This window comes from Sorex araneus, chromosome 3, assembly GCF_027595985.1.
Source record: "Sorex araneus isolate mSorAra2 chromosome 3, mSorAra2.pri, whole genome shotgun sequence".
In the NCBI taxonomy this organism is placed as follows: domain Eukaryota; kingdom Metazoa; phylum Chordata; class Mammalia; order Eulipotyphla; family Soricidae; genus Sorex; species Sorex araneus.
Genome location: NC_073304.1, coordinates 96,015,509 through 96,037,870, shown reverse-complemented (window position 1 = coordinate 96,037,870; position 22,362 = coordinate 96,015,509). Strand labels below are relative to the sequence as shown.

The 22,362-nt window shown below is 46.1% G+C and overlaps 1 protein-coding gene across 2 annotated transcripts in view; it reads right to left on the bottom strand.

Annotated features, from left to right (window-relative positions):
- The window catches only part of SCG3 (secretogranin III), a 44,128-nt gene that overhangs the window by 5,339 nt on the left and 16,427 nt on the right, over positions 1-22,362 (bottom strand). For both annotated transcript variants that reach the window (XM_004611768.2, XM_055130290.1), the window contains exons 8-10: positions 20,048-20,164; positions 16,438-16,521; positions 13,525-13,659 (exon numbers count right to left, since the gene is read on the bottom strand). In XM_004611768.2, the coding sequence (XP_004611825.1) occupies positions 13,525-13,659; positions 16,438-16,521; positions 20,048-20,164 (336 nt within the window). The remainder of the gene's footprint in view (positions 1-13,524; positions 13,660-16,437; positions 16,522-20,047; positions 20,165-22,362) is intronic.

The window sequence follows — 22,362 nt, the reverse complement described above, 5'->3', positions numbered from 1 at the left end:
GAAAAGAACAAGAGATGCCAAATCAAACACCCAGAATATCATTGCAGCAAGTCTTGCTTCTATTTTTTCGTGTGTTTTGTTTTGGGGCCACACCCAGTGAGGCTCAGGGCTTACTCCTGGCTCAGTACTCAGGGATCATAACTGGCAGGGTTTGGGGGACCATAAAGGATGCTGGGGGTTGAATTCAGGTCAGCTGTGTGCAAAGCACGCACCCTAGCCACCACGGTACTATCTCCTGGGCCCTGTAGCTCTCTGTAAAGCTCACACTCTTGCTGAGAACAAAACCAACAGTGGCCTCAGGAGCGCTTGTCGGAAAGTGTCCCTGGCACGGTGTGGGTTGGGAATGTGGCACAGTGGTGACAGAGTGTCCCTGACACAGTGAGGGCTGGGAATGTGGGACAGTGATGAGAGAGTGTTCTGGTGTGGCCAGGAATGTGGCACAGTGGTGACAGAGAGTCCCTGACACAAAGTGGGCCAGGAATGTGGCCTAGGGGTGAGTGTCCCCGACACAGTGAGGGCTGGGAATACGGCACAGTGGTGAGAGAGTATCCCAGTGTGACTCGGGAATGTGGTGCAGCCGAACAGCACTTGCTTGCATGCGTGAAGCCCTGGGTTCGAGTCCCAGCACCACGGGTACAGTGGTGCCGTGCATATTGGTGGTGGGCTGACCAGGAGCGTGTGTGGGGAGATGAGACCCCAGGAGAGAGGACCAGGCGGCAAGTGCGTGTGGAGGGGCAAATCACAACCAGCTGAGGGGCTCCGAGGCGTCTTCATCAGGCCACAGGAAGTCGGGGGCTTCCGGTTCTCAGACTGGCTCATTCCTAGTTAAATACAGTTCCCCCACACTGCATCGCCAAGTTAAAAACCAGGTTGGAGCCGGAGAAGCGGATCAGGGCCAGAGGACAGGCCTTGAGTATATTAGGCCATGTTTTTTTGTTCTATTTTGTTCAGTTTTGGCTCAAGTTGGGGCTACATCCTGTGGTGCTCAGGGCTTACTCCTGGCTCTGCACTCGAGGATCACTCCTGGCAGTGCTTGGGGGATCATAAGGGGTGCTGGCGATCGAACTCCACATGCAAGGCAAGCACCCTGCCTGCTATAATATCTTTCTAGCCCCTAGGACCTGGGTTCAAACTTGGCATTTTGAAATTTACTTCAAAATTAAAAATAACTCTTTTTAAAGAGTACAGGGGTGTAGCGCACCTGCTGTGCCCATCCTATGGGCCTGGGCTCAAGTCCCCGGTGTCCCACATGCATGCTGTAACACTGCCATCCGGACACCGGAGCTGCCAGCAATCTCAGAGGCCACACTTTGTAGTCTGTGACAGACTGCACCACAGCCAGAGGGGGCGGGGGGGGGAAACACCCCCAAGAGGATGCAGCCCTGGGCAGCTCTGCAAGGAAAAAGGTGCGTGGCCTGTGCTCACGACAGTGCTATTTATTAGACCCTGGGTAGGGAAACAGCCTCGGCACCCCACGGCAGCTGGGTGGGTAAGAAAATCATGGGATATGCACTTGAGGGAATCTTGGCTGAGGGTTGCAACCTGTTGGCATCAGGCTGAGAGAAATGAGTGAAAGGGAGAGCGATACTCGTTACTCTCATGTGGACTCTAAAGAAACAGGGGATAGGCAGTTGCTATTGGAAACAGATCCTGAGATTCTGCCAACCACTGAGTTGGCCATGGGTGCTGAGGGTGGAGCGGAAAGGGCGGGACAAAGAACCCCAAGACACTGGCGGGAAGATCTCGGGAGTCTGGTGTAGTGAGTGTGGTGTAGTGACTGTCTGCCGGAAATATCAGTATACTAGTGCTGTTTGTGTTTGGGAGCTATAGCTGGCCCAGTGCTAAGGGATCACTCTCGGCAGGGCCCAGGGAACCACAGGGGACACCAGGGATCAAACCTGGGTTGGCCACATGCAAGGCAACATTAACCCTTGGACTATCTCTCCAGCTTTGAAGGTTATTTGGGTTTGGGTTTTTTTTTTTTTTTCTTTCTAGGTCACACCTGGCGATGCTCAGGGGTTATTCCTGGCTCTGCACTTAGGAATTACTCCTGGCCATGCTTGGGGGACCACACACTAGGCAACATTAACCCTTGGACTATGCCTCCAGCTTTGAAGGTTTTTTTGTTTTTTGCTTTTTAGGTCATGCCAGGGATGGAACCTGGGTCAGCCTCGTGCAAGGCAAAAGTTGTACCTGTTGTACTATTGCCCCGGCCCCAAGGTGTTTCTTTTTTTTTTTTTTTTTAAGATAGAAGCCAAGTCATGGGGCTGGAGCAATAGCTTGGCGGGTGGGGTGTTTGCCTTGTACGCGGCCGACTCAGGTTCGATTCCCAGCATCCCATATGGGCCCCTGAGCACTGCCAGGGTTAATTCCTGAGTGCAGAGCCAGGAGTAACCCTTGTCTATCGCGAGGTGTGACCCAAAAAGCAAAAAAAAAAAAAAAAGAAGAAGAAGAAGAAGCCAAATCATGATGTGGCAGGGCCTGAGTAGCCTCCATCTTCCAGCTCTCGCACTAAAGCGCTGGTTCAGTTGACCAAGAATCCCTTGACAGGACCCGCCCCGCCCCAAACTTCAGAGCCACCCCCTCAACAAAACAAAACCCAAAAACAAACAAAAATGCCCCAGCCAATTTTCCAACCGAGGAAGATATATTCCAATCAAAATATCTGAAGGCTGGGATTGAGAGTGACCCTACAACAAAACAAGGTGAGTCAACATTCAGCCAAGTCCGGAGTACCCCCCGTCAGAACTCCGCTTCTCAGCCTCTTTCTCCTGCCTCGACTTGGTTGCCTTCCTGTCTTCACCTCCCACCGCCCCGTCCTCCCACTTGGCCCCTGCCATAGCCCCCGTTTGTGGGATTTTCACCTGTGCCCTTTTGGATCATTTCCTGCTCTCCCCACCCCCGCTGAGAAACGCTGCTCTAATCTCCCTCTCCATTTGTGTCCTATTCCTGTCCTCTGCTAAAAGCCCAGAGCTGCCCCGGTAACAGGGACTCTAAGCAGGTGTTCTGAGCGCTTGGAGAAGCAGCTGGTTCCTATTTACATTTTCCTCTCTCTCGAGAGCTAAAGCAGAACTTCTATTTACACGGCGGGCAAGGAAGCCCATGAGAGTTGGCTTTGGAAAGCTGTGCTATTTTTTTTTCCAAATTTATTTCCGCTTCCTTTGGAAAAAAAAATAGCTCATGGCTGAGGTAATATGGCACAAGGTTTAAAACATATGCTGAAGCAGTGGGAAAAGGCCCAGAATCAAGACGTAGCCCAACTTTTCTGGCTGATCGGGATTTCAGCTCTGTAAAAGAATAGTCTCTTTTTGGTTTTTTTTTTGTTTGTTTGGTTGGGGTTTTTTTTTTTTTGCTTTTTTTGGGTCACACCCGGCAATGCACAGGGGTTACTCCTGGCTCATACACTCAGGAATTAACTTCTGGCGGTGCTCCAGGGGACCATATAGGATGCTGGGAATTGAACCCAGGTTGGCCACATGCAAGGCAAACGCCCTACCCGCTGTGCTATTGCTCCAGCCCAAGAATAGCCTCTTTAATAATGAATGTGTCCTCACTGTGATATGTGCTATCCTGATCTACCTCCCCACTGCTCTTGCAAATATTGCAGAAACTGGGGCCAGAGATACAGTCTAAAGGGCAGGGTGCTTGCCTTGCACCACCGCCTGTCCGGGTACAATCCCTGGCACCCCATGTGGTCCACCATGCCCAGCCAGGAGTGATTCCTGAGCACAGTGGCGGGAGTAAGCCCCGAGAACCACCAGGTGTGCCCCCTGCCCAAACTGGAATGAAAAAAGAAAATACTGCAGAAATCCATAGAGTCGATCTTTTGAGGCGGGAGCAGGGGCAGTACAGGAGATAAGGTATTTGCTCTGGGTGTGACTGCAGAGGCGGCAACCCTAGTTAAAATCCCTGGCACCACGTTTGATTCCCTGAGCCCCTCCAGGCCAGGAAAAGCTCCTCAGCACTGCCAGGGGTGGCCCAAACCCCTCTCCCCCCAACTGTTGAATCTTGGATCTACTCAGAATGGTAGTTTTCAAAAAAGGATGCCTGTAAAAATGAACTTTGCTAAAGCACTTAAAATTCTGCTTTTTGATGGGGAGGGGGGTGTGAGCCACACCCAGCAGTGTTCAGGGCTTACTCCTGGGGGTGCTTGAGGGACCATATTCAGTGCCAGGGATTGAACTGGGGTCGCTCCATGCGAGGCAAGTGCCTTACTTACCCCCATGTACTATCTTGCTGTCCCCAAGTGCTTAAAATTCTGCCTAGCAAAAATGACATGTTTATTGGTTTTGAGCTATGTAAAGCAAAGCAACCATTATTGGTGTAAAGGATGCCGATAAGGGCTCCAAAGCCATTCACTTCCTGAATTTCTGTGCAATGATGGCAAGGGACAGGCCTGGGCAGTACAAATACTGGGACAGTCAGAGGACATGGGCTTAAGGCCCAGCTGGTCCCTTTTTGACTCTGGGGTCTCACTCTGAGCCTTGGGTTCCTTGTCTGCAGGTGAGAGGTGCATTTAAAGATCCTTATTTCTCTCCATGAGGATTGTCCTTCCTCGTCCTGGAATAACCTGTGTGGATGGCCAGTCTCCTGAGCTGAGGTCCTGGAACATTTGGTGACCTTCAGAGCCAAGGCTAGACTCGCTGTTTTTGGACATTTTTAGCACAATGTCTTGGGACTGGAATAAAGGCTTGTATTTTCTCTTGTCTTGCTTTCAAAACAAGAGCAGTCACATGACTTAGTACGTTTATTGTCAAGTTATTAATGAAATGGGCCACCCTCTATTTTCTGAGCTTTTCTAAAGAAGTACAAGAATGAAATGCTGTTTAGGTAAAAGGTATCTTAGAGACACGCCTTGCAACCAGATTCATTATCTGCTGACAAACCAGACAAACGATCATGCTGGGAGGAGTGGATGGGTCTGAGGATGCTTATCTCATCCCTTGGACGACTTCTAAAAAGACATCAGTGACTCATGGAGCAGAAGAGAATGCGTAAACATAGAACTGGCAAAAAGAGCCGTACTGAGATCATGGAATAACGTTTTAATGCACATTTCTTTTTTCTCCAGAGAGCAATTTATTTTAAAAAATGAAGCCACTTCAGGCTAGAGAGGTAGGACAAGGGTCAGGGTGCATGGCTTGCACACAGCTGACCCCTCACTGATCCTCAGCGCCATATGGCCTCTCATGCACTGCCAGATATAGCCCTGGAGCTTCCCCTGAGGGTCCTCAGGTGGTCTGGGAAATCCCTGGCATCTTCATGCCCTCACACTGAACCCCTGGCCTGGATAAGAATTGCCCAGAGGGGCTCACAGGGCCCCCTGAACATTACTTGGGAGACTAGAAGAAAATAAAAATTAAGGGACTTTTCAATATAATTGAAATTAGAATAAATTCTCACTGGCATCTGCCTAAATTTAGAAAAAAATTTTTTTTCACTTAAAAAGAGTAATTTTTTCACTGCACTTTACACTTGAATTCAGCATTAAAGCTCAAATTCCTCTTCATATCAGAATTATATGCACTAATAAAAACAAGATTAGCTGCCATTTCACAAGCCATTTGCAAAATGTAGAAGTGCATTCCAAGAACATATCTGATTAGAATGACAACATGGAAATTGTAATGTTGAGATTTAATGTTTAACAAATGTTTTAAAATAAATTAAAAATCTATCCCAATATTTTATTTATAATGAAGACTTGCCATCAAAATTTCATTAGTGAACGGTTATTAACACATTCTCTGTGCTTTAGCATTGTTTGGAAATAGTTATTGAAGCATTCAAATGACAGCATCAATTAAAAAAGTACTCTTTTAGGGGCCTATTCCCAGTAGTGGTGGGTGGGTGTGGGCACACACTGCCAGGGGCTGAAAGCAGATCTTGGCATGCGTAAGGCACATACTCTCACAGGTGGCCCTGTATTCAGCCCATTAAAATCTTTTTATTATTTAAAACAATTAATTTACTTTTTAAACCACAACAAAATTGCTTTGCTTCCCCTTTATCGTTGCAATGACTAGGGGGTCACACTCAAGTTGTGGTACATGCACACATTTGGTTGTGATTTATACGGGGCTGGTTGGGAGAGGAAGTCAGTGTTAATGCGGGCTGTGGCAGCTGTGAGAAAAGGTGAGAGCATGTAATTTGCTGCTGCATGGAATGAGCTGGAGAGTATCATGCTGAGTTAGTTGGAAGGAGAGGGACAGACATAGAATCATCTCTCTCCTCTGCCAGATAGAAAGACACAGACACATAGTAGGGGAAGAACAGATACCCAAAGGCAACAGAAACCAAGAACTGGTCTTGTAGGAAGCTTACCACAGGGCAGAGAAGGGAGGGAAGAAGATGGGACACTGGCAGAGGGAACAGACACTCCAGTGCTAGGTACGGCATGTGAATGCAGTGTGCCTGAAACCCTCTAAGTCAAAGTATTGTAAACCACCTAGTACCTAAGCTAAAATGTAAATTAAAAATAGAGTTGGCCCAGAGTGACAGCACAGCAGGTAGGGCGCTTGCCTTGTAAGCTGCCAACCTGGATTCGATCCCCGGCACCCCATAAGTCTGAGTGCAAGGCCAAGAGGAAGCCCTGAGCACTGATGGGTGTGGCCCCCAAACCTAAAATAAATAAATAAAAATGAGGAGTGGGTCAAAAGGAGGAGGATCCAGTTTCCAGAGTCTGGTGGATGGGAGTCTGTTCTTTGTAAAACTGAGTTATACAAACAAATGCTTTGTAAACCAGGGGGCCACATAACAACTGAGGGAATCTATCCCATCCACCAATCAGGTGTCCATCCCAGGCCCTCACACAGCAAGGCAGGTAGGTGCTCTGCCGCTGAGCCAGCTCCCATCACATTAAAATAGTCTAAACTCCATATTCACAGGAGAATGGGTCATATTTCATTGCTGTGATTAAGTCAGATTTTGTTTTAACACGAAGCCTGAACTGAGGTGTTTGTCAGCGTGCTTTGCAAGCCGGGGTGATATACACGCAGGGCAGCTATGATCACCGCTATGATCGTTATTCCTATTTTTAGTTCTATTTCTCACCAGGCCCAGCATATGCTTGCTTCAGTTAATAAACATTTGCTGTGGTTAGGTGGAGCCATCGTGCATTGCAAAACCAACAGAGACTCACTACCCGTCTCCCTGCCCGTGTCCTGCTGAGAATAATTTGCTTAAGTGGTTTCAGTGGGTCGATGACCTCATTTTTTTTTTCCTTGGTGCTCTGCTTGAAATGTCCTCCAACCTTCTTTCTGGGGCATAGCAGGGGGGCAAGGCGGGTGCTCTCTGCACCCCGAGGCTCATCAAGCATGGTGAAAGGTGTTTTTTTAAATTTTTAATTTTTTGCTTTTTGGGTCACTCCTGGCGATGCACAGGGGTTACTCCTGGCTCTGCACTCAGGAATTACCCCTGGCGGTGCTCAGGGGACCATATGGGATGCTGGGAATCGAACCCGGGTCGGCCGCGTGCAAGGCAAACGCCCTCCCCGCTGTGCTATCGCTCCAGCCCCTATTTTTTGTTTTTGGCCACTCTAAACTTGCTATGACTTCAAGGACAAGCTCAGCGCCTTTCATTCCTTTGACTGCTCTATTTCTGAGCTCCAGAAGGAATGCCTCAAGTCTGATGGCAGAGTCTAAGAATATTGATCAGGAACCACTGTCTCAGGGAATCCGGTCAGCGGCACCTTCACCCGCCCACTGCTTTGCTTTTTCTGCCTTGATACAAGGCTTAGCACACAGGGGTTTAGAGCAGTGAGACCAAGGGCTGGAGAGATGAAAATACAGTGTGTGTGGGGGGGCACTCGCCCTACACCCGGCCCACCTGGATTGATGTCTGGCACCACATTCGGTCCTCTGAACTCCACTAGGAGTTATCCCCAAGCCCCACTATGTGTGATCTCAAAACAAAAACAAGCAAAAAAAAAAAAAAATAGAACCGTGGAGCAAAATAGCCCCTGAGAAAATAATCAACAAACCAATTGAGATCACCATCAATTGTACCTTTTCCCCCAAGGAATGTTGGTCCTTGGCTTTTTTTTTTCTTTCTGTTTTTTCTTTTGGGGGGCCACACTTAGCAGTGCTTGGGGCTACTTCCAGAAGGACCAGGAGACCATACGCAAGCCTTGTCCTTGTCGGAGTTAGACGTGTTTTCTAAATCACAGTGAGCCAGTTTCCTTGTCCCAGAGTAATGGGGATTAGAGAGAGCCTGAGCCCAGGACATCTCTAAAAAGATGGCAGCAGAGGTGGGTAACTTGAGCCCCTACAATCTTTGCTTTCCCTAATGTTCCAGGACAGCCACGACGGAGTAATGTCCCAGCTCAAAGAAAGGATGTTTTACTTTCTTTTTTCCCCATGATTAGCTAATGGACTTCCTAACGAAAAAGCAATATAACCTTATCATTGGTTCCTAAATACACACACACACACACGCACTCACAGGTGCACTATCAAGAACCAGCTCCTTCCTGTTCCGCTTTTACATTAATCTTTTTCTAAGCAAACAGGCCCTGCCATCTCCTGCCCACAGGAGCACCTGCACAGTGATACAGGTGCAGTGGAAGCAAAAGGAAGAAAATTCTGGGCCAGAAAGAATGCTCAGTGGACTGGAGTGCACCTTTGCATGTGGGAGACCTGATCTTGATCCCTGGCACCACATGTGGTCCCCCAGAGCATTGCCAGTAGTGATATGTGGGTGCAGAGCTGGGGTAGCCCCTGAGCACCACTCATGTGGCCCTAAAATCAATAGAAGAAGGAGCAGGAGGAGATGAAGATGAAGAGAAGCAAGATGATCACAAAAGGACGAATACTGTGTGATTCCACTTAGATGATGTAGCTAGAGCAGTGAAACTCAGAGGCAGTGGAGATTGGGAATTGGCAGGAGAAAGTGAGGAAAGGGGAGTGGGACAGTTTTGAATGAGGAGAGTGGTGACCTGGCAGGATAAACAGGAGTAGCACTGTAGCATTCTCATCCTGTTGTTCATTGATTTGCTCGAGTGGGCACCAGTAACATCTCCATTGTGACTTGTTATTTCTGTTTTTGACATATCTAATACACCACGGGTAGCTTGCCAGGCTCTGCCGTGCGAGCAGGATACTCTCGGTAGATTGCTGGGCTCTCTGAGAGGGATGGAGGAATCAAATCCGGGTCAGTCGTGTGCAAGGCAAACACCCTCCCCACTGTGCTATCACTCTAGAACAGGAATAGTAAGTGAAATAAGTCAGAAAAAGAGGTACAGATATAGAATGACTGCTGCAACCCTAAGAATAGGAGTAGCACTATAGCACTATCATCCCGTTGTTCACTGATTTGCTCGAGCGGGCACCAGTAACATCTCCATTGTGAGACTTGTTATTTCTGTTTTTGGCATATCAAATATGCCATGGGTAGCTTGCCAGGCTCTGCCGTGCAGGTAGGATACTCTCGGTAGCTTGCTGGGCTCTCCGAGAGGGATGGAGGAATCGAACCTGGGTTGGCCACATGCAAGGCAAATGCCTTACCTGCTGTGCTATCACACTATAATAGGAATAGTAAGTGAAATTAGTCAGAAAGAGAGGGGCAGACATAGAATGACTGCACTCATTTGTGGAATATAACATAACATGAGACAAACACCTAAGGACAGTAGAGATAAGAGCCAATCGGATCACTCCACGGTTTGGAGGCTGGCCTAATGTGCTGGGAGAAAAGGCAGCTGATATGGAGAAGGGACCACTAAGTGGTTGGAGGGATCGCTCGGGATGGGAGATGCGTGCTGAAAGCAGATTAAGGACCAAACATGATGGCCTCTCAGTATCTGTAGAGCAAACCATCCATCCAAAAGTATAGAGAGAGTAAGAAGGAAGGTGCCTGTTGCAGAGGCAGGGGGTGGTAGGGGATGGGGGAGGAGGGAGGGATATTGGGATCATTGATAATGGAAAATGCACTGGTGGAGAGATGGGTGCTTGATCACTGTATGACTGAAATGTAATCATGCAAGTTTGTAACTGTATCTCACAGTGATTCAATAAAAAAATTAATTAATAAATAACCCCCCAAACAAAAAGGATAGAAGTAATAGCAGAAGAATAGCAGCAGCAGTAGGAGTAATAGTAATAGAAGTAGTAGAGTGTGAGGTGAACGTGATGAACCACTACGCTATGAAAACTCCTAAAAATAGTAGAGTGGAAGGTTCTGGTAGCACCACAATATGAATATACTACACATCATGATCCCTACCACCATACACCATCATCAAATGGAACTTAGATGGAAAAAGCATTGTTTTTGCTTTATTTGAGGGCTACACCCAGTGGTGCTCAGGGCTTACTCCTGGCTCTGTGCTCAGGGGTCACTCTTGGTGAGACCCAGGGAACCCCAGGGGACCTGGATTGAACGTGGGTTGGCCACGTGCAAAACAAGTGTCCTACCTACTGTACTATAGTTCTGGCCCATTTGTTTGGTTTTGAGGCTACAGCAGTGGGACCCAGAGGTGACTCCAGCTTGCCTCTCTTGTGTATAGTTTGGGGGACTACGTAGTGTGTGTGTGTGTGTGTGTGTGTGTGTGTGTGTGTGTGTGTGTGTATCAAGGGAGAGGTTTGGACCCAGAGATGCAGCATACAAAGCTTGTACTTCAGCCTCTTGAATAAACTACCAACCCACAAATGAAAAAAGTTATTATAAAAGGTTAAAGAGAATCATTACATAAAAAAGAAATATTAATTTTATTTAAAGTTGTTTTTGTTTTTGTTTTGGTGCCACACCCAGAGGTGCTCAGGGATTACTCCTGGCTTTGCACTCAGAGATCATTTCTGTGGTGTCAGGGGACCACAGGTGATGCCTGGGATCGAACCTGGGTAAGTCACAAGGCAAGTGTCCTACTCACTATCACTTCGACTCCAAAAGGAAATGGTAAATTTATTGCATTAAGTCAAAATATTACATGCACATTACTTACCTTTATAGTTATATATACACTATGAAGTCTCTTATTTACATTCATAATGCTTTTGTTTTTGGAGGAGGTGTTTGGGAACTTGTAGGTGGGACCTTCAAACTCTTTTTCTTTTTTTTGCTTTTTGGGTCACACCTGGTGATGTACAGGGGTTACTCCTGGCTCTGCACTCAGGAATTAGTCCTGGCGGTGCTCAAGGGACCATATGGGATGCTGGGAATCGAACCTGGGTCAGCCGCGTGCAAGGCAAATGCCCTACCCGCTGCACTATGGCTCTAGCCCTAGGACCTTCAAACTTTAGAGCTATCCTGTGACCACAAACAGGACTAGCTTTGGTGGTCTCCTGTCATGTTACAGGTAGGAAGGGAAAAGGTTATCATTCAGGGCCACTAGTGATGATACAATGGTGCATCCTCAGAGGCTAAGTTGGCGGAATATCACACAGCCCTGCCCCGACAGGGACCCCCGGGCCTCCTCCCTCCACCTAAAGGGAAGAACAGGTCTAGAGGAGCCTGCTGACGAGGTACTGAGAGAACAGACTGAAAGTTCCAGTTACACCAGAAAGGTTTATATATCACAATGACAAGGCAAAAAGGAGGTCTAAGCCATCTGTTCCCATTTATGCTTAAGACACTGAGTTTTAGCAGAGAATGTCTGAGAGACAGGGTCATAAATCTTTCATAATTTGGAAAAGGAAATCATTTTAAAAACGATTAGCACACTTTGTAATAAAAAAGGCATGAACAAAAGCTGTAAAATCAGCTCTGACAACCTGGCCTGAAGTCAAAAATTGACAACTTAGAATTTGTGACCTCACAGAGTCTGGTTTGGGTGTATTCCCCCCTCCCTCCCTCTCTCTTTCTCTCTCCCTCCCTCCCTCTCTCTCACCTCTCCCTCTCCCTCCCTCCCTCCCTCCCTCCCTCCCTCCCTCCCTCCCTCCCTCCCTCCCTCCCTCCCTCCCTCCCTTCTTCCCTCCTTCCCTCCTTCCCTCCTTCCTTCCTTCCTTCCTTCCTTCCTTCCTTCCTTCCTTCCTTCCTTCCTTCCTTCCTTCCTTCCTTCCTTCCTCCCTCCCTCCCTCCCTCCCTCCCTCCCTCCCTCCCTCCCTTCCTTCCTTCCTTTCCTTTCTATATGACAAAGTGTTTAAAATCCAAAGATAAACATTTGGTATTACACAGAATTCTAAGGCTAAATAAAAATGGGAGCCAAAGAGTCTGTTTAGTAAAGGATACATGCATATGTTTTATAATTATTGGGCTAGTTTTTCCCTTTTGGGTTTTCAGGCCACACCCGCAGTGCTGGGGCCTATTCCTGGCTCTGTCCTCACGGGTCAATCCTGGAGGTGTTTGACGACCATACAGGGTGCCAGGAATCAAAGAGGGCCAGCTGCATGCAAGGCAAGGGTCTTAACCCCTAGATATCTCCTAGTCCCTATGGTACTTTAGTGTATCATTTTCCACCTTTTTAAGTATTTCAATTATTTAAGGAAATTTGTTATCTTGGTTTTTGGACTTTTATTTTTTTCTTTTTGGGTCACACCTGGCGATGCACAGGGGTTTCTCCTGGCTCATGCACTCAGGAATTACTCCTGACAGTGCTTGAGGGACCCTACGGGATGCTGGGAATTGAATCCAAATTGGCCGCGTGCAAGGTAAACGCCCTACCCGTTGTGCTATCGCTCCTGTCCCGGATTTAGACTTTTTTACTATTTATTTTTGCTTTGGAGTCACATCCACTATGCTCAGGGCTGACTCCTGGCTCTGTGCTCAAGGAGCACTCCTGGCCTGGCTCGGGGAACTTGCGGTCAGCAGTGTGCAAGGCGAGTCCCTAAAGCCCCACGGTGCCTCTCTGGCTCTGACAGATTCATAATTTCCAATCAAGTCCTAAAACCAAGTCTTTGTTGAGTTATGAGCACAGAAACCCGTGGGACATGAAAAGTCGTCGAAAGATGAAGCATCTTATCATCCCAAGTGCCTTAGGAAAGATGGCTGCTCCAACCAGACACCGTGGGGCCGACCTTTTACACCCAGAGGTGCTCATTTCTAGGCTGACACCCAAGGACAGTAGAGACAAGGGCCAGGGGGATTGCCCCATAGCTGGAAGCCTGCTTCATGAGCGAATGGGAGAAGGTATACAGAACAGAGAAGGGATCACTAAGAAAATGATGGCTGGAGGAACCAGTTGGGATGGGAACAAGTTGGGATGTGTGCCGAAAGTAGATAACGGACCAAACATGATGACCTCTCAGTGCCTGTGTTGCAAGCCATGATGCCCAAAAGTAGAGAGAGAGTATGGGGAATATTGTCTGCCATGGAGGCAGGGGAGGGTGGAAAAGGGGGGTTATACCCGGGATATTGGTAGTGGAATGTGCACTGGTGGAGGGATGGGTGTTTGATCATTGTGAGATTGTGACCCAAACATGAAAGCTTGTAACTATCTCATGGTGATTCAATAAAATAAAAAAAATTAAATAAAAAAGAGGTGCTCATTTCTCAGTCTGGGGCTCCTGCCTTATGGGTCCCCATTCCAAGTTCAGGCAGAGGATTTGCTTGCCAATTTTACTGCCAAGTGGTGCGTTCTCCACTCCCTACCTCTCGCCCCATCCGTCTTCCCTCTCGCATTGGAGTTCTCTTTGGTGGAATCCTTCAGTGTCCCGTATTCCTTCTCCATCTTGGCTGCTTCCTCCTTGGTGCTGTCTGTTTCCTCGTGACTCTTCTCTGAAGGAGCTGCCATCAGACTGGGAACAGTCAGAACCTTCTTTCCACCAAGGGCCCCCGTCTATCCCTCCTACCCCAGGTATAAACTTGACCGAGAAGGTAGAGTTAAAGGGCAGATTCCCCACCCCCAACCCTACCCTCACCCCGATCTTAAAGGGACCTTCGTGAAGATCTAATCCAAACTTCTCCCCCTTCCCGTTTTGTGAGACAAAACGGAGGCTAGTTTTATTCTTTCCCATCTGCCACACTTGGGACCGCTTTAATTAAAGTCAGCAGTCAAGTATGATCCACAAGAAATTTGAGTCTTTGTTTCTTTTCTCTATTTTTAATTTTTTTTTTTTTTTTTTTGCTTTTGGGTCACACCCGGCGATGTTCTGGGACTACTCCTGGTTTTGCACTCAGGACTTCCTCCTGACGATGCCTGGGGGACCATGTGGGATGCTGAGGATTGAACTCGGGTCAGCAGCATGCAAGGCAAATGCTTTACCCTCTGTACTATCACTCTGCCCCAAGAAATTTGAATCCTGATGGAGGTTTTTTTTTCTTATTTTGGGTCACACCTGGTAATACACAGAGGTTACTCCTGTCTCATGCACTCAGGAATTCCTCCTGGTGGTGCTCAGGGGACCATATGGAATGCTGGGAATCGAACCCGGGTCGGCCGCATGCAAGGCAAATGCCCTACCCGCTGTGCTATCACTCCAGCCCGAAATTTGAGTCTTGAGTCCAAATAAAAGCCATGCTTGTTTCCCAACTTCCCCTTCAGGCTGTGTTTAAAAGGGCAGCCTATTAGGCAGCACAGCATGGGGTGGGTTGGTGGGGGGTCAGGTCCTCTCCTGCCCCTTCATGCTCCCCACCTCTACTCACCCCATGGACATGAAGAGAAACTGGGCCCCTACTGTGAAGACAAAATAACTCTTGCTTGAATCTCAAAACAACCAGAGTTTCTTTTAGAAATCCTATACCGAATGAAAAAGTATGAACCTTCAGGGCTGGAGCGATAGCACAGCAGGTAGGGCATTTGCCTTGTACTCGGCCAACCCGGATTTGTTTCCCAGCATCCCATATGGTCCCCCGAGCACTGCCAGAAGTAATTCCTGAGTGCATGAGCCAGGAGTTACCCCTGTGCATTGCTGGGTGTGACCCAAAAAGAAAAAAAAATTATGAACCTTGAAATACATAAATCTTTTCTTCATCAGCTTGGGCCACACCCAGTGGTGCTCGCGTGCTTATTCCTGGCTGTGTGGTAAGAGATGACTCCTGTTGGGGCCTGGAGGGGGACCATAGGGGTGTCAGGGATGGAATCGGTGTTAGCCAGGAGTAAGGCAAGTGCCTTATCCCCTGCACTATCTCTCTGGCCCCCCAGGTGACCTTGTGAAAATAACTGTCACACATCTGTTAAGTTAATAAAATAAGGAACCAAATCAGGTTTTTAAAAAGTGGTTGACCAGGGGCCGGAGTGATAGCACAGTGGGTAAGACGCTTGCCTTGCACACGACTAGCCTGGGTTCAATCCCCGTCATTACATATGGTCCCCTGAGCACCACCAGGAGTAATTCCTAAGTGCAGAGCCTGAGCACTGTTAAGTGTGGCCCCCCAAAATAAAAAGAGGTTGATTGCTATAGAAAAAAATTAGAATATCAGTTACTGTGTGTGTGTGTATGTGTGTGTATGTACGTATGATTTTTTTCTCAAGCTGTAATTTTGTTCCTGGATTTTGTCATTAGAATCACAGAGGGATGAAAAGATGTTGTCAGGTTATCAGAAGGTGCTTGAAATATCTCATTTAAAAAGTTGTCGGGGGGCTGGAGCGATAGCAGAGTGGGTAGGACGTTTGCCTTGCATGCGGCCGACCCGGGTTTGATTCCCAGCATCCCATATTGTCCCCTGAGCACCGCCGGGGGTAATTCCTGAGTGTAGAGCCAGGAGTGACCCCTGTGCATTGCCGGGTATGACCCAAAAAGCAAAAAAAAAAAGTTGTGGGGGACACCGATGGTGGGAAATGTAGGGTGTTGGAACATTGTATGACTGAAACCTGGTCATGAAAACTTTGTAAACTGTGTCTCTCACGATGATTCAATTCAAAAAATAAAATTAAAATACATTTTTTAAAAATGGCATGTTATGCATCAAGTGTGTCAGGACCACAAGACAAAAAAGATTTAAGAATTTGTGAATCTTTTTCTTTTCACTCTTCCCTCCCCCTGAAAGGAAGCATCCTTGTGCAGTTTGGGTCTGGCGTTGGCGGCGCTGGGTGGGACACAGGAGCAGAGAAACAGAGAAGGGGCTGGAATATACAACACTGGTGTGCACAAGCTATGCCAGAGGAGACAGAACTGGGAGAAGAGAACAAGCAAGGTGTGTGTGTGAGGGGGGGGGGCGGGGGTTCGGCAGGGAAAGTGGTCAGAGGCCAGAACTGTGGTCTGGGAAAGCACTGAACTGGGGAGAGAAAAAGATACCTCAGGAGGAATTTGAGGGAGAATCGCACAGGTTAGTGATACTGGGGTTATCCTCTCCCCATCAGCCACCTCTGATGTCTCTAATGTCAAGACCTACATTTCTTTCCACTCCTGGAATTTGACAGTTTGCTACCGAGGCTGGCTACAAAGTAGCCGAGGTGAGACCTATTTAATGATACTATTGCAGTTCAGAATGAAACCTCCTTGAAATCTGTAACTCTCTAATCTAATAAATTCACTCTTGACTATTCAAGGGGGCTACTGTGCGGGCAGGGGGGAAGACGTGGGGGGGGAGATAAACAACTAGAAAACCTGGAATAAATCATACCTGGGAAAAGCTTGCTTTTACTGTCGGTGACGTTTTTTTCTAGCTTGTTTTTGGTCTGCAGAGCAATTGTTTCATCCAAGTTTTCTAGAGGGGGGGATTGGGAAGAAATAGAAGTTTATTTCCTAAGAGTAATAAACTTTCACTGAAAGAGCTTCAAATTTCACCAGGAACATAAGAGCTACATGTGCACAGTCTTAACAGGGCTGTTAGATGCTCTACCATGGAATTTGTTTCCAGAAAGGGCGTACCTGAGACCCACACGGTCAATCTCCTAGTCAGTTTATGGTCCAAATCTACATCCCTGTTGTGGCCTCTGCCCAGACACATCCCGGAGTGGACTTCTAATGGACACCTGCAGTTTGGCCTGCTCACCACATACCAACCACACCACCATTTTCCTAGTTTCTTGATTTCACTAGGCACATTTCAAATTTCCAGTTACCAGTGTATCGAGATGTCACCATACTGGATGATGATAAATGATTATTTTCAGTATTGGAGAGAGTGATATTAGTCTGCACAGGTTTTAAGAACAAAACAGTGGAAGAAATGGAGATACTCCACCAAGGGAGAGAAGCTACAATCATTGCTCTGTTCTTAGACCAATTTTCATTGTTAAATGTTTGTGTGTTAGGTTTTGTTTTTTGGAATGCCACACCTGGCAATGCTCAGGGGTTACTCCTGGCTCAGTATTCAGTAATTAATCCTGGTGGTGCCCCCGGAAACCAATGGGGATGCTGAGTACTGAACCCAGGTTGGTTATATGCAAGTCAAGCACCTTACTGGCTGCATTATCTCTCCAGCCCCCAAATATTTGTGTTTTTAATAATTGTTTCTATGTTTTAAATTCATTTATATATGGATATTTATAGAGATTAACTACAGGGGTAATGTTTATGTTGTTCTTTTATTATTTTTTTAATTATTATTTTTTGCCTTTTTGGGTCACACCCGGCGATGCACAGGGGTTACTCCTGGCTCATGCACTCAGGAATTACTCCTGGCAGTGCTCAGGGGACCATATGGGATGCTGGGAATCGAACCCAGATTGGTCGTATGCAAGGCAAATGCCCTACCCGCTGTGCTATCGCTCCAGCCCCATGTTGTTCTTTTAAATGCCATGATTCATTTAAAACATGACCTCAGTCAGGTGTTTTAAAATTGCTATATATGTAAAAAATAAACCCCCACCCAAACTGAAAGTGGGACTGGAGAAATAATACATTGGGTTACTTGCCTTAGAGATAATTCAGATAATACTTGCCTTACAAAACCCTAATATAGATATGTATGTGTGTGTGTGTAAATTGAAGTATGCATGGGAGGAAAGTTGGAGGGAAATAAACAGGAACACTATCTTGGTGTAATTAAATCTTTTTCTGTATTTTTCACTTTTGAATGGAACTCAGGGAACCATATGTGGTGCCAGGGATCGAAATCTGGTCAGCCACATGCAAGGCAAGCTCTTTGCTTCCATGCTATCTCTCATGCCAATTTTAATTTAAGTAACATGTGACTGGTAGCTGCCATATGGAATAGCACAACTATAAATAATAGTGGAAATACCTGCCTAGCACATAAACCTTGTGGCAGCTTTATTTCTATAGGATAAATTACATAAGTGTGGGATTTCTGAAGGCACTGATACAAAACAATGATTCATCTGAGTAAAGCTTTTGGCTTATTGTTTTTTTTTTTTTTTTTTTTTTTTTTTTTTTTTTTTTGCTTTTTGGGTCACACCCAGCGATGCTCAGGGGTTACTCCTGGCTTTGCACTCAGGAATTACTCCTGGCGGTGCTTGGGGGACCATATGGGATGCCAGGGATCGAACCCGGGTCGGCCACGTGCAAGGCAAACGCCCTACCCGCTGTGCTATCGCTCCGGCCCCTTGGCTTATTGTTAAGTGAGTGAAAAAGAGGTCACAAAGCACTGTGTGAACCATAAAGTCATTCTCTTGTTGAACAAAAGGAAAAAATGACATAAGTATATATGTATGAATGGCTATGCAGACACACATAGAAAAACATTTGGGGGAGGGAGATTTAAACCAGAATGTTACCTGGGTCAAGGTATTACGGGTGACTTTTCACTTCCTCTCAAACATCTTTTTGCATTGACTGAGTTTTGAAATAAATATCTTTTTTAATCGTCAGAAAAAAACAGCAATATTATTTTGATAGAAAAAATAAATTCACTCAGAATGATTCTGGATTGCTCTGTCCTATGAGAATTCTTCTCTGATTAACTCTCCCTCCTGTACTAAAGATTAGAGTAAGACACTGAAGTGCTCTTGTCTAAAGGATAGTAGGAATGAATGGTATTTGCTGATGACACCAAGAAGAGAAATAAAGGGCCTAAGACCAAGCAAAACAAAATATCTACATGTAGAATTAAAGAATGTCAATGGTTATATATATATATATATATATATATATATATATATATATATTCCCCCTTCAGCTTAGGAAATCAGGGTTCAGCTAACTCTTTCTGTAGAAGGTCAGTACATATTTTTTTTCACTCTGCAGACCAGATGGTCTCCATTGCATCTATATCTATCCCTGCTGTTGGAGCAGGAAAGCAGCCACCTGCACTAAAATGAGCATGGCTGAGCGCCAACTAATTCCACTTTTGGACACTGTAGCACTGCAACACTGTCGTCCTGTTGTTCATCGATTTGCTCGAGTGGGCACCAGTGACAACTCCATTGTGAGACTTGTTGTTACTGTTTTTGGCATATCGAATACACCATGGGTAGCTTGCCAGGCTCTGCCGTGTGGGCAGGATACTCTTGGTAGCTTGCCGGGCTCTCCGAGAGGGACAGAGGAATCGAACCCGGGACAGCCGTGTGCAAGGCAAATGCCCTACCAGCTGTGCTCCAGTTCTTATGGACACTAAAGTTTGAATTTCACATGGTCTTCTCTTATCACCAAATACTATTCTTCTCTTAGCGTTTTAGCCATTGAAAGACGCTCAAGTCGTTCTTAGCTTGTGTGCTATACAAAAGTAGGTGAAGTGCCAGATTAGGTGTATGAGCAGTGGCTTCCCGATCTCTGTCACAGAGAGGAAAGCCCTTTAGCAGGGGACAGATCAGGGCCTTCCTTGCCAAGACGATGCACTGGGGCTGGCAGCAGAGCTTCTGAAGCCCCCCATATGCCTCTAGCCTCAGAGGTAGTGAAAATCAGGACTCCTTTCTCTGCCATTCACAATAAATTGAAAAACCAAAGTCACACTTGGAAGGAATCACCTTCATTAATAAGATGAATAAAACAAATGCAAAATGTTACACTTGATTCTATGGCGATAAAGGGGAGAAAACCTCTGGTCAATTTTATTATCAGGCTGGGCAGTTCTGATTCCCAGATTATTCAAACTCTTGGCACAAATTACCCAGGTAGTGAAGTGACTGTTGCCTAATCATCTGTAATTCATTCTTTTGGTTGTTGTTTTTGTAGGGGGTATGGGTTACATCTAGAAGTGCTCAGGAGTATTTCTGGTACCATGTAAAGGGAGGCTGCTAGCATTGTTCAAGGACCTTACACAGTGCAAGGCAATTCCTTAATCCCTGTTGTTTTTGACAATGAAAACTACCACAGCAGAAACCTCTCACCCAGGTAGGAAACACCTTCTTCCGGAGATATGGTGCCATACTTGACCATCATCTTCACAAAGTCAATCAACGTTTTCATGATGGTAATCAGAGTTTCCTTCTCTTTTGCCTCTTTTTCTATATGAAAGAGCAAAACAATTTAAAAATAATTAGTATAACTTCACTTTTCACTGGTGATGTATGAAGTACAGAACCTTAGCGAACTATTTCTTCCAATATTTATAGCTAAATTTATAGTAAGATAACTATTGATTTTATAGCAGTTTAATGGAAAAATTAACTCTAAAATCAGAAAAAAATTAATTTCCTTGTCTGAAGAAATAAAACTCTAAGGCTAGACAAAGTCTACTTCCCCATGGCTCTTCTTTTTCAGGTACAAGGAAGGAATTTTTTTTCTCTAAATGCTTCTAACCTACTTTTTTAAAAATCTTCCCCAAAGAGGAGGTTGGTGTGCAATAGTCATCAGTTTTTATCTTCTATTTATGGTGATGGGCTGGAGCTATAGCACAGCAGGTAGGCATTTGCCTTGGATGCAGATGACCCGGGTTTGATTCCTCCGCCCCTCTCGGAGAGCCCGGCAAGCTACCGAGAGTATCTCACCTGCACAGCAGAGTCTGGTAAGGTCCCCGTGGCATATTTGATATGCCAAAAACAGTAACAACAAGTCTCACAATGGAGACGTTACTGGTGCCTGCTCAAGTAAATCGATGAGCAACAGGATGACAGTGATACTGTGATCTATATCTTTCTATATAAAGGGGGAAAAAAAGGAAAAAAGAATATGGGCCAAGATGAGGAAAAATGAAAAATAAAAATAAATAAAGAAAATTCCATAAGGTGGATCTTTTAAACACCATCCAAGGGCCTGAGAGATAGTGCAGGGATTAAGGTGTCCTGCCTGCATGCAGCTGCCCTGGATTCCACCCTGGCACCTGAGCATCACCAGGTGTAGCCCCAGTGGCTCCAGCATGTCTAGGGAGGACCTCACCCTCACCCCACAAGAAAAACCAATAAAAACAAAGTTGTGAGCATCCCTTGTTATTTTCTGCTTTGCATACTCCAGAGTAGCCGAAGATTTCAGTTTATTATTTTCAGGCTGTCTACATCAACAACAGTGATCAAATTTTTGTTTGTTATATAGACACAGGCCTCGCTTGGCCTTCGTGGCTTCCCCACTCTTGCTCTCTATCCGAAACAAATGTGAAATGTCTGTTCATTTTTTGGTGTGTGTTTTGGGTCACATCCAGCAATGCACAGGGGTTACTCCTGGCTCTGCACTCAAGAATCACTCCTGGAGGTACTCAGGGAACCATATGGGATGCTAGGAATCGAACTCAGGTCAGCTGTGTGCAAGGCAAATGCCCTACTGCTGTGCTATCGCTCCAGCCCTGAAATGTCTGTTCTTGAGTTAGATCTATAAAGGGGTGAAAACCTCTGGTTCATTTCATTATCAGGCTGGGCAATTCTGGTTCCCAGATTATTCAAGCTCTTTTGGCACAAATTACACTAGTAGTGAGATGACTGTGCCTAATCCATAATTCAGTTTTTTGGTTGTTGTTTTTGTAGGGTTCATTCAAACCCTGGAATGAATGATGGCAATAAAAACGCTTGTACATGTAACTTGTTTCCCCTGGAAATGACTTTAGAATGAGCTTCTGCTTCTGGAGACCATCCTTGGTCCTTTGACTCCAGGCCTTAGCCAGATGCCACTGAGCCCCTATGCTGCTGCCTATTTCCCGGGCTCTGTGCACGCCAGGCCTTTGAACTCTTGCCTCGTCTCAAGAACTTTGTTTTTAAAGAACAAATAATTTCCCTGGTGTGTTTTGGGCTCCTGACCTCCTCCAGTTCATTGTTTAGCTATTTTAATTCATTTGGAGACTGAGTTGAAAATATCTAAAAAGAAAAATTTATTATAAAGAAAAGAGGGACTGGAGTGATAACACAGCAGGTAGGGCATTGGCCTTGCACACGGCCAACCTGGGTTTGATTCCCAGCATCCCATAGGGTCCCCTGAGCACTGCCAGGAGTAATTCCTGAGTACATGAGCCAGGGGTAACCCCTGTGCAACGCCAGTTGTGACCCCCCCCCAAAAAAAAAGAAAGAAAAAAGAATAAATTATAGGTGAGGGATGTAGCTCAGCAGCAGGGCACTTACCTTGCATGTGTAAGGCCCTAGGTTTATCCTGATCACCACACACACACACACACACACACACACACACACACACACATACACACACACACACACACACACACTGTTCTATGTTCTGTGCCCTCCACTAACAGAGGAAAATAAATCTTTTATATGATATTTGT